Here is an 11,914-nt window from a genome sequence, read left to right as displayed (position 1 = left end):
GCTTAGGCTGGGAAAATGAGCAAGCAGAGAAAAAAAGAGGAAGACCATTGAGAAATATTTTGCATATGAGCCCAAGAAGGATCAAAATACTCAAGTCTGATGATGAGGAAGCACAAGCTCCTGCATCTAAAGACTCCAAGAAAAAAACAGAAATTGGGCTCAAAGCTATGACACTCAAAAAAAGACTTTGAAAATCAAATGAGGGGGGCAGTTAGGTGACCTAGTGGATAAAGCACCGGTCTTGGAGTCAGGAGTACCTGGGTTCAAATCTGGTCTCAGACACTTAATAATTACCTAGCTGTGTGGCCTTGGGCAAGCCACTTAACCCCATTTGCCTTGCAAAAACCTAAAAAAAAAAATCAAATGAGGGAGTTAGAAGAAAAACTGAGAAAAGAAATGAGAGAGATGCAGGAAAAACATGAAAATGAAGTCAGCAGCCTAGTCAAGGAAATCCAAAAAAAAAAATGCTGAAGAAAATAGCATACTAAAAACCAGCTTAGGTCAAATGGATAAAACAGTTCAAAAAGTTGAGGAGAAGAATGCTTTAAAAAGCAAAATTGGCCAGATGGAAAAGGAGATAAGAAAACTCTCTGAGGAGAACAAATCCTTCAGACAAAGAATAGAATTCAGGGAGATTGATGAATTTATCAGAAATCAGGAATCAATACTTCAAAACCCAAAAAATGAAAAATTAGAAGAAAATGTGAAATATCTCATTGAAAAAACAACTGATATGGAAAACAGACTTAGGAAAGATAATTTGAAAATTATTGGAATACCTGAAAGTCATGATCAGGAAAAGAACCTTGACATCATTTTCAAAGAATTACTAAAGGAAAATTGCCCTGATATTCTAGAAGCAGAGGGCAAAATAGAAATGCAGAGAATCCACCGATCCCTCCAAGAAAGAGATCCCACAAAACCAACCCCCAGGAATATTATAGCCAAATTCCAGAACTCCCAAGTCAAAAGAGAAAATATTACAAGCAGCCAGAAGGACACAGTTCAAATATCGTGGAGCTGCAGTCAGGATCACACAGGACTTAGCAGCAACTATGGAAGCTCGTAAGGCTTGGAATATAATATACCAGAAGGCAAAAGAGCTTAGAATGCAACCGAGAGTCAACTACCCAGTAAAGCTGAATGTCCTCTTCCAGGGAAAAAGATGGACTTTCAATGAACCAGGGGAATTTCAAATGTTCCTGTTGGAATGGCCAAAGCTGAACAGAAGGTTTGATCTTCAGATACAGGACTCAGGTGAAGCATGGACATTGGAGGAGAGGGGGAAAATATGAGGGACTTGATGATGAACTGCATGCATGTATTCCTGCATAGAAAAACGATACTGATAATACTCATATGAACCTTTTTAGTTAATAGAGCAGGTAGAGGGAGCTTTTATAGTTGAAGCACAGAAGAAAGCTGAATTTGAAGATAAAATATGGTGTAAAAATGGAGTCAATAGAAAAAAGGGAAATGTAATGGGAGAAAGAAAAAGGAGAAGGGGAATAGGCCAAGACATTTCATATAATAAGATTTTTCTTTATTACAATGAGCTATTGTAATGATATGGAAGGGGGGAAGACAAGGGGGAATGAGGGAATCTTCACTCTCATCAGAGGTGGCTAGGAGAGGAAACAGCATATATACTCAATGGGGTATGGACATCTGGAGTAAGAAGGAGGGGGGAGCAAGGGGAAGGGGTGGGGATGTGAATAAAGGAGGAGAGGATGGACCATGGGGGGACAGTGGTCAGATATAACACATTTACTTTTTTACTTCTTGCAAGGGGCTGGGATTGGAAGGCCTGTCCCGGACCATAGGGCCAGGTGGATGCTGGGCCTAAGGGGTGGTATGGGGGCTTAGGGCCTTGTGGCCCCAGGGCCGGGGATCTGTCTGCTGCTCCACTCAACTACCCTACAGCAGAGTCAAAGTGAGAGGAGAGAGAAAATATAGTACATGGTAGTGGAGAAATATTGCAGGGGTCCAGCCTCTGTGGGGTCTTTGGAACCTGACAGGAGGGATAGAGTCGGTGAAATGAGTTGAGTCAACAAGTGGGTAAAGGCAGGAGCAGGTTGACTGTCAGCTGCTTGGATTTATTTTTATAGTTTCAGAATCATGTATGTTTCAAGCAAGCTGAGATCATTTCCTTGGTTACAAAAGTGTACAATTTTCATCAACAATCATATAGTTCATATGGTTACAAGTTATAATCATGTGATTACAAGTTTAAATAATAATCATATAATTGCTTTCTTATCCCTACTCAGACCATGATGACCTTAACCTGTTACCATATTTATTATTACATTGTAAAATTGTTAATTCCTTTAAAGTTACTAATCAAGCAATTCTTTTAATGTAAAGTTTTTTTATATTTTTTGTGTAGGTAATGTTTTTCAATACACTTCCTTAACAATCTGTAGTGAGGGTCTTTATGCTTGTCCACCCATCCATTAACTCTTACAATAACCAATTTTTCTTTCAGGCCTTGTTGGTAGAAGCCAGTTTCTGTGACTTTTATTCTTTCCCATGAAACTAAGGCTGCTGGAGTTCACATATAGGTCACCTGTACTATTTTCTCACCATCTTTTTCATATATTCCTGTGTATGGTAAGGGGGGGGAAACTATTAATTTCCCTGGAATTCTATCTGACCCATCTCGTATCTGTTTTCCCTGTATATATTCTGGCATCTCCTTGGAATTCCCAGTGTTGGGTTTTCCAGAGATTTCATAATGTTGAAGCTTTTTGTATGCCTCAGGAAGAGGCAGTCCTGTTAAATTTGGACAGAATTTACAATCTGTTTTATTCAAGGAATTTTTCTGAAATCCTTCCTTTATAGTCATTCCAGTCATTAGGGTAAGTAAATATTGTAATCAATAATAAACCTATCAATATTGGTATATATGAAATCCCTATATATATTGAAGAAGGAAATGTTCCATCAGACAGTTTCACTGCCTTGAGTTTTCTTGCTGTGACTGTGTCAAACAGCTTAGAGACCCTGGCTCCCAACAAAATATGAAAGGAGGGAGTTGCGATCAACAATGGCAACGGTGGGAAAATATGAAGTCACTTTTGCCATGGACTTATAAAGAATGTGACCCACCCGCAACAGAGTTGTTGGTGTTGGAACAAAGACTGAAGCACATTTTTTATTATTATTTTGGGGGTGGTGCAGGGCAAATGGGGCTGGGTGGCCTGCCTGGGGCCACATAGGGTGATCGTTGGGTGTCTGAGGCTGGATTTGGACTTGGGTGCTTCTGGCTCAAGGGCCAACACTCTGCTGGCCACCCAGCCACCCCTACTATTATTATTTTATTTTGGGTCTTTTTTTTCTTTTTGGTTTTTGCAGGGCAGTGGAGTTCAGGTGGCTTGCATATCACACAGCTGGGTGATTGTTGGGTGTGCGGGGCCGGATGTGGGCTCGGGTGCTCATGGCTCCAGGGCTGATGCTCCGTCCACTACTATTATTTTTTTCTGTTTATGGGGGGAGGGTATTTCATTTACTTTTTTTTAGGGTTTTTTTTTTTGCAAGGCAGTGGGGTTAAGTAGCTTGCCCAAGGCCACACAGCTAGGTAATTATTAAGTGTCTGAGACCGGATTTGTACCCAGGTACTCCTGACTCCAAGGCTGGCACTTTATCCACTACGCCACCTAGCCGCCCCTATTTTGTTTACTCTTGAACAAGAATATGTTATTAATGTAAAAAAACCATTTGTACAAAATGAGATTAAATAAAAAAATAAAGAAAAAAAGATTTCAATTGAGTTTATGTAATGAAATTGTAGTGGATCCAGCCAGTCATGGATAGGTCTGTGATTTTTTTCCCCAAGTTCTGTTCAGTAGCATGTCAACAGAAGTGTTGGTAGTTTTTAGGGGGTTACCCAGGGATAGGATTTGACAGGGTATCATCAGTGATAGGGGCAAGAGACTCAAGTATAGAAAATTGAACAGGGTCAGATTAGTTCACCAAGGGGTCAAGATAGGGAAAGGAATAGAGTGTAGCCATTGGAGGGGAGGGGGGAACTGAGATGTGAAGGGATTAGAGTTCACAGTGAGGACAAAGAAAAGGGAAAACCCTGCCAAGAGTCCTAAAGGCAGAGAAAGGTAAAAAGAATGAGAAGAAAAAAAAATGAATAGCCAGGTAAAGAAAAATGACTCAGAGAAAAAAATCCATAGATGTCTTTTTTCTTTATTTAGAAAGCAAATCACCAAAAACAATGCAGGAGAACTTGAACCCCTTAACTAAAGTGTGGAAAGGGGTCATTCATTTCCAGGATTCATAGGAAGCCTTTCTAGCAAGATAACATTTCCTGGTCCTAGGCTAAGTTTTATCTGTTATATAATCAAGGGAACCAAAGCTTTAGGTACTTGGAAAGGTAGAATGATATAATCCCCAGTGCAGGTAGTAGAGCAGAGGCAGAACTTCCATCCCACAAGCTCATCACAAGTCCTAAAGCAAATCACTTCCTATAATGGGGACAAGGACCAGGACAATCAGGAGGGACCAACAAAGGCCAGGCCTTGGGGGTAAGGTGGGCCCATGGCAGGCAGATCTACTATAAAAGAAACTGTTCTGTGAGGAAAGCAACTAACTAGGAGTCCAGGGAGACGAAGCCAAACTGGCACTCTTCTTTCCCTTAGGCCCACACTGGTCCTTTTTGTCCTTCGGGTCACCTTCGCTTTAGGCAAAGCAAATGTCTGGTTCCCAAAGGTCCTCTTAGAAGTTGAAATTCACGGCTGCAGAGTAAGAAAAGAAGTCTTGGAGGTTTTTGAACCTGGATTAAGATGGGGGAAGAAAAAGACAACATAGGAAAACGTTTTTATTGAGCTACTCTGGGTCTAGAACAAGGCAGGAGGTTCAGATTTTGCCAACTTCCTTTCCATCCTCCTCCCACCAAGACAGGTCCTTTCAGAGCAGCTGGGACCCCTATATCTCCCAAGAAAGACTGGTGCTTACTTAAAAAAAAAACACCAAACTTCACTTGTGGGTCTCATCAGAGCCCATTCCTGAATCCCAGAAGCAGGAAAACTAGATCCTGGATTGCTCGACACTGCCCTCTCCTGTTGGGTGGAATTTGTACCACCAAGTAATTAATATCTTACAAAAATAGACATCCCATTAGGATTTGTCCTGGATTTTCATCCCCTTTCCCTAAAGGAAATTTCTGCAAGAAGCAAATTTGGGAGGAAAGCTCTATTATTTCTCCCTAGTCTCATTTTATCTTTGATTTGGAGCCAAGGCTGTCAGATAATTCATAAGCAGTAAAGCAAGTTCCATCCCTAGCCTTCTATGATTGGAAAGGCTTGAGATTTCAGGCTATACACTGCAATCCTCACTGAGAACACATAGGAAGGCACATATATATACACACAAAATTTAGAAGTTTCAAAATACTTTTACATTTTGTAATCAGACTCAGCAACAGCTCAGCAAAGGTCACACTTTGCTTACTGAAAAGATGCATACAATGAAAGAAGGTATTTTGGGAAGTGGGTTATTTGTATGGAAATCCTAGTTAACAAAGCGTTGCTTTATAAAAGGTAAAAGAACAATCCTTTAAAAAAAATCCTTTTATAGTTTCTATAGCCTAAAGCTTTTGGGATGGAAGTTCTGCCACTGCTCAACAACCTGGATGGGAGATTACCTAAAGCTGGATTCCCTTGAATAACAGAACTTTCCTCCCAAATTTGCTTCTAGCAGGAATTGCCCCTAGGAAAGGGATGAAAATTTGTATGGAAATCCTCATTAACAATGTGCTGCTATATAGAAGGTAAAAGAACAGTCCTGTAAAAAAAAAAAAATCCTTTTAGTTTTTATAGCCGAAAGGTTTTTTCAATAGCAGTTGGGAAACCTAATACCAAGAAATTAAATGCTAGTCAGGGTCCCAGAATCTCAAGTAACGAACTGAAGGTCTCTTATAACACCTTAATTTTATGTGAGAAAACTAGAGTCTCCGGACAGGGCTTGCCCAGGGTGGCTTCAGGTTTGGGGTTTTGTTTTTATATTTTTAGCTTTTAAGACATAAGGTTCCGGGGCGGCTAGGTGCGTAGTGGATAAAGCACGGGCCCTGGAATCAGGAGTACCTGGGTTCAAATCCGGTCTCAGACACTAGATAATTACCTAGCCGTGTGGCCTTTGGCCAAGCCACTTTACCCCATTTGCCTTGCAAAATCCTTAAAACCAAAAAAAAAAGCCACAATAAAAGACACAAGGTCCCAATGCTGTCATTTTAGTAATTCTGATCCTGTGCATCTCAGAATTAGGTTTGGCCACCCAGGATGAATTAATGACACGTTCTATTATTTAGAGATATCTTGCCTGTCTTGGACTCTTCCTCCAGCCCCTGCCCCAGCAAACTAAGAGAGGAAATACTATTTTATCAATTGTGTCAGAGATTATTCCTTATCCTATTTAGGACCACCATGCCGTAAGAAAGGGCATTGGAACTTAACAGTCACAGGTAAACTGATACTAAGAATTTCCCAGTTCTATAAACTTGGAAAATCAACTAACTTCTCCGATAACCTTACTTGGCTTGCTCCCTTGAAAGTGGGGATAACACTACCTCTAACTAGCTCCCAGAACGAAGATCAAGGAACTACTTTGCAACCTTAAATACCTAGAGATAGAAGCTATTTTTAATCTAATCGACCAAGAGCAGGAATCCAATGCATATCAACCAACTTCCAAGAATAGATATAAGTGAATGACTGCAGAGTACAAGAGACTTCCCTGGAGGGAGGGGAGAGGTGGAAGGCTTTTCGAGTTGGGGGGGGTGGGGAGGCTAGGAAATCAGTAAACGAGTCAGAGTAATAGATAAGGAAGGCATTCCTTTAGAAGGAGGCTGTCAATTCCTTCCTTTACTACAGCAGTCTGACTGTTTGGAAGTTTTTTCCTTTTTATCTCTTCTGTCCAGTAAAAAGCCAAGTCTTGCCCCCCCCCCATTTTGCTCCCAACCCAGGAGTCCGGCCAATCTCCCCCCACCCCGGCCCTCCGACCTTACCTGTGCCGCTGTCAGCTTTGCTTTCATCCGGAGCTCTGGGAATCCTTCCTTCAGGCATGGCTGGACCTCTCTTGCTCCTGGCCTTGGTCGGGTTCGTCTCCTCCGATGGCCACTGAAGCGTGGCCCGCTTGCCAGCCGAATTGCGGGCCGTATAGCTGTACACAGACATGTAGCCCTTGCTGGTGAGCGGGCAGAAGCGCTTGGTGTGGGCATTGTCTTGCGTGGCCCTGCACTGTGGGCAGACGTACTTCCTCAGGATGGGGCATACCACTCGCCCTTCCTCATCCTTCAGAGAGTGGGACAGGTAGATGTTTCGAGACTCCCCATTGTGCTTGCAAAAAGAGCAGAGGGGGTCCTTGGGGGGCAGGGGGTCCTGCTTTAGGCTGGGGCCAGGGCCTGGCTCTGGGCCTGGCTCTGCCCCTGCCCCCTGGGCCTCCAGCTTTTCCTCTCGCAGAGCCCCCACCACACTCGCTAGTCCCAGGTAATCCCTCCACAAATTGAAGACCTCCATCTCCACGGCGGGCGCAGCCCCGGAGGGGAACGGCGAGGGGCTCAAGCTCCCAGGGAGCAGCGAGGCTGGAAGTCACCTGGCTGGGCCAATTTAAGCCAGCCCCCGGCCTCCACCCCACCAGGAGACGGAAAGTCTGCGGGGGGCTGGGGGCGGGGTCTCTTCCTCGGAGCTCCCCCGTCCCAAAGCCTCGGGCCGAGCTCAGGGCGAGAGAGCAAGGCGCTCCTCCGGGGGAGCTTTTAAGGGGGCGAGGAGGGCCCCACCCCGGGGCCCGCCCCCGCCCCGCCGAGCCGCACTCCGCAACACTGTAGCTCTCGGGCCGGGAAGAACACGCAGTGCCTCCGGGCCTCGGGCCTCCGGGCCTCCGGGGCTGGGCGGGACTGGCTGCAAAAGTTGCAAACCTCAGGTGGGCCAGACCCCCCGGGGCTCGGCGGCTCCGAAAACCTGGCAGCCGATGGAGACCCTGGCCCCGGGTGGTAGTGCGGACTTGGGGCCAGGGCAGCCGGGGGCCTGGGGGCAGGAGGACTTGAATTCAGGTCCAGGCTCTGACACTAAACCCGCCAGCTGTGGGACCCCGAGCCAGGCATTTAGTCCAGCTTGTCTCAGTTCATCATTTGTAAAAAGGGCCCTTCCTGGAGAGGGGTGTGGTACACCACTCCAGTCTGTCTAGGAAACAGCTCAGGTTGCCTTGGGAGGGTCACTTCCCTGCTTTAGGACGGTCTTGTCCTTGGTAAAATGCTGAAGGCTGGGTGGCTAGGTGGCACCGAGGATAGACCCCAGCCCTGAAGTCAGGAGTACCAGAGTTCAAATCCGGTCTCAGACACTTAATCATTACCTAGCTGTGGCCTTGGGCAAGCCACCTAACCCCATTGCCTTGCAAAAAAAAAATCCTAAAAAAATAAAATAAAATGCTTAAGGCTTAACTTCTCTCTGGGGCATTAGACTAGGGTTGGAATAGCAAGGCAGCCCTTTCCATGCTAGGCCATCCAATAACTCATTTAGCAAATAATTTAGTGTCACTCATCAAAAATGTTTGGATATACGAGCTGAAGAAGATCTCTGTATTGAAATACTATTTGGTTTAATCTCCTCTGGACTAAACCATTGCAATAGTCTTCCTATTGGCTTTCCCTGCCCCACTCCAATAGGTCCCTGACATACTTCCAAGGTAACTCTCTATTGCTTCCAGGATCAACTGGAGACCCCTGCTTAGCACTATCGAGCCCTTCACCCCTAACCTATTTCTCTGGCGTTTCATTTCCAGTGGTTCTGAGTTCCACGTGCATCTCCTATCTCTTTGCACGGGCAATATTTCCCCATCCACCTCTGTATTTTAGAATCTCTCAGCTCCTGCAAGACGGCTTTCAGCTCAAAACCGCAGCAAGTCCTGGACCCCGCACTGCTAGTGCCCCCCCCCCAAGAATCACCTGTAGCTAGTTGTGTCTTCCTACAGTTATACATAGTCTCCCCTCTAGGGTGCAGGTGTCTTTGTATCTCGAGCCTTGCACTAGTCAAACTCCTTATTTAAAAAAAAATAAATGCTTATTGACTCATGAATTTGATGAGGGCTCAATGAGTAGTCCATTTAGTGTAATAAGGGCTCCTGGATCTCCAGGAATGGAGAGCTGGGTCACTCAGGTCTGGAGTAGTCTCCTAGGGCAGGGGGGGATCAAACTCAAGCCGAAATAGGGCTGGACTCAACAATGGAAAGGACTGCTTAGTGACTTAAACATCATTGGGTCTATTGTAATTTTATGTATTCATTCATTCATTCATTTATTTATTTATTTTTGCAAGGCAAATGGGGTTAAGTGGCTTGCCCAAGGCCACACAACTAGGTAATTAGTAAGTATCTGAGGCTGGATTTGAACTCAGGTACTCCTGACTCCAGGGCCGGTGCTCTAGCCATTACACCACCTAGCTGCCCCAATTTTATTTATTTTTAAAAATACTTCCCGTTTACATTTTAATTTGGTTCTGCCTCACTCACCAGTCTGATGGGCAGCAATACAGCCAGGATGTTCCTTCGTCATCCAAGATAGTCATTCTTCTAGGTAAGGAGGAGACAATGTTGAGCCCTGGGTTTTGGTTGTAGCTCCATGTGTCATTGGGGATGTCCCTTCCCAACTCTGGACCTCAGTTTCCTCATCTGTACGAGGAAAGAGTCAGAATAGATCAGCAGTCCTCAAAAATTTCTAATGCGATCCATCTCTCTCCAGTTTGTCCTTCAAAATAACTTGAGAGACTTTGCCAAATAATCCTTGCAGTCTAGTAACCCTGACAAAACAAGAAAAAAGAAGTCAGAGTTGGTCTGGTGTGCGATATTTCTGAAGAAATCTTACAGGCTCTTTGTGACCAAGGATTCCTTTTCTAGATTGACAATAATGCAAGTGAATAAAGTGCAGGATTTGGCCTCTCTGATACTTAGGAGCAACATGGCTGCAGAGACACTACTTCTCTTGACCTCAGTTTCCTCATCTATGAAATGGGGATAGTGACACCTATGTACAGCTATTACCTGTAGAACCCTCCCAGAGTTTGCAAGCCTCAAAGTATTAGGCTAATGATAAACTATTTCATCTAATTTAAATGTTTACTTACCATCCCTTTAATAATAGTTCTAAAATTTTTTCTAGGCATAAATATCAAGCACACAGACCTAATTTACATTCTTCACTTTTTAAATCTTTTATTCATTTTATAATTGCCCTTTTGCAGTCCTGGGATATTTTTCCCATTCCACAGGATCTTCCAAAGGTGATTCAGTAATCCCATCAGTAGATCTTTCAACCCCTAGGAGTGTAATGACCTGGAGACACCAAGGGAAGCCAGGTATTCTCTTAGTGTATATACCCACTTATTTGGTCTCTGATGGACAATTTTATCATGCCCTTTTCATACCAAAGATTATTTCTCTTGGAGGTTGGGGGGGAGGGGTTTATAATAAAGTAATACAACACAATCTTCTCTTCATCATTATCATCCCATCCTCCCCAAGCAGCTGCCTTTTGTCCAGTGTATCAAACAAAACTGTAAACAACAAAAGGCCCCTTGCATAGACCCAAAACAGAAAGGAAGCAACATTTCCTGACCACCAGAAACTAATATCCTGAGGTGGGAGGGGGAAGTATACAGATAAGTAATTAGTATAAAGCCAATACAAAGTAATTTGTTCCTGGGAGGGGGGGATGATGCTGGTCCTCTATGTGCAAATATAAATTAATAATGATAATAATAACAATCTTTGTCCATCCTTTAACTCTGTGACTTAGCTCTAGACTCTTTTTCTAAGACTCACAGTTCAATTATACTTATCCTGCATTACTTGCACTTGCATCCCCTATGATCATTACTAGCTAACATTTATAGAGTCAGTGTTAAGAGCCTGACATAGATTGTCTCAATTGATTCTCATAACTTTGGGAGACAGGTTCTGTTATACTCATTTTACAGATAAGTAAATTGAGATAATTAGGTTTAGTGACTTGCCCAGGACCATATAGTTATTAAATGTTAAGAGGCTGGATCTCCCTGAGGTCAGATCCAGTACCACAGCCTCAGGACCACCTGTAAATTTTTTTTTGTTAGGTTTTTGCAAGGTAAATGGGGTTAAGTGGCTTGCCCAAGGCCACACAGCTAGGTAATTATTAAGTAACTGTTCCTGATTTGAACTCAGGTACTCCCGACTCCAGGGCCAGTGCTCTATTCACTGTGCTACCTAGCTGCCCCTCCACCTTTAAATTCTAAATTAGCCAATAAATTCCCTATGCTTCATTAGCAATGCTTTTAGGGAACTCCCAATGCTTTTTTCTTCCCTAAAATTGTTTCTTGGGGACAGGGATTAGCTCCAATTCATGACTTTAAGCTTGATTGGCCTCCAGCAGTTTTGTCCTCTAGGGCTACCAGCTACACCATTCTACACATCCCATTTAGGGTTCACAGAGAAGCCTAGAAAACTAACTTCAGGGACCAACTAAGAAATAAAGGAAACATCCTACTCAGGCTCCTCCCCTCTTACTTCCCTCTCCATTTTCCAGGGGCTTCCACTCTCATTTTCCACCATTCTCAGTCCAATGGAAGGTGGGTCGTCCTTGGTGCACCTTTCCACCTGCTGGCTCAGCTACAATGTATCTGACATGGGCTGCCACTTCCTTCCTGGAGTAGCATCTCAGCTTTGCAGGGAGGATTGAATGGTCTGCAGGAGCCCCTACCAGCCTTTTCGAACTAAATCCTGACTGAAATAGGTGGCAAAACCCTCCCTCCTTCCTTATTCCATGTCCACAGGGGCTGTTGGGGTACAGGTCTACAGAACTGGGAAGAATTGGAGCTACCTTACCAGCTCCTCTTCCTCCACCCTCTCCCCTTGAGCAGGTCCTACAATGGAATCTGTGCTT

General features: G+C 44.0%; 1 protein-coding gene across 2 annotated transcripts; it reads right to left on the bottom strand.

Moving 5' to 3' along the window:
- Window positions 1-4,058: 4,058 nt before the first annotated feature.
- On the bottom strand, window positions 4,059-7,776 carry NANOS3 (nanos C2HC-type zinc finger 3). 2 transcript variants are annotated; one of them, XM_074203572.1, is made up of 2 exons: window positions 7,013-7,776; window positions 4,059-4,745 (listed from the first exon to the last, which is right to left on the bottom strand). In XM_074203572.1, exons 1-2 carry the CDS (start codon window positions 7,521-7,523, stop codon window positions 4,726-4,728), a joined length of 531 nt encoding a protein of 176 aa, XP_074059673.1. In that variant the 5' UTR covers window positions 7,524-7,776; the 3' UTR covers window positions 4,059-4,725. The 2 variants fall into 2 exon arrangements, with proteins under 2 accessions (XP_074059673.1, XP_074059672.1); XM_074203571.1 differs by having other exon boundaries at window positions 4,066-4,783; window positions 7,013-7,755.
- Between the last annotated feature and the right edge of the window lie 4,138 nt (window positions 7,777-11,914).

Source organism: Macrotis lagotis, chromosome X (genome assembly GCF_037893015.1).
Source record: "Macrotis lagotis isolate mMagLag1 chromosome X, bilby.v1.9.chrom.fasta, whole genome shotgun sequence".
NCBI classification, from domain to species: domain Eukaryota; kingdom Metazoa; phylum Chordata; class Mammalia; order Peramelemorphia; family Peramelidae; genus Macrotis; species Macrotis lagotis.
The sequence above is the reverse complement of the archived record's forward strand: the minus strand, read 5'-3'. Positions and strand labels throughout refer to the sequence as shown.

Excerpts from the sequence above, each read along its gene's own strand:
- NANOS3 (XM_074203571.1), bottom strand. The coding sequence starts at position 7,523 with ATGGAGGTCTTCAATTTGTGGAGGGATTACCTGGGACTAGCGAGTGTG. Across the intron at positions 4,784-7,012 it reads CAAAGCTGACAGCGGCACAG|GTTCAAAAACCTCCAAGACT; the intron begins GTAAGGTCGGAG and ends ATCTTAATCCAG.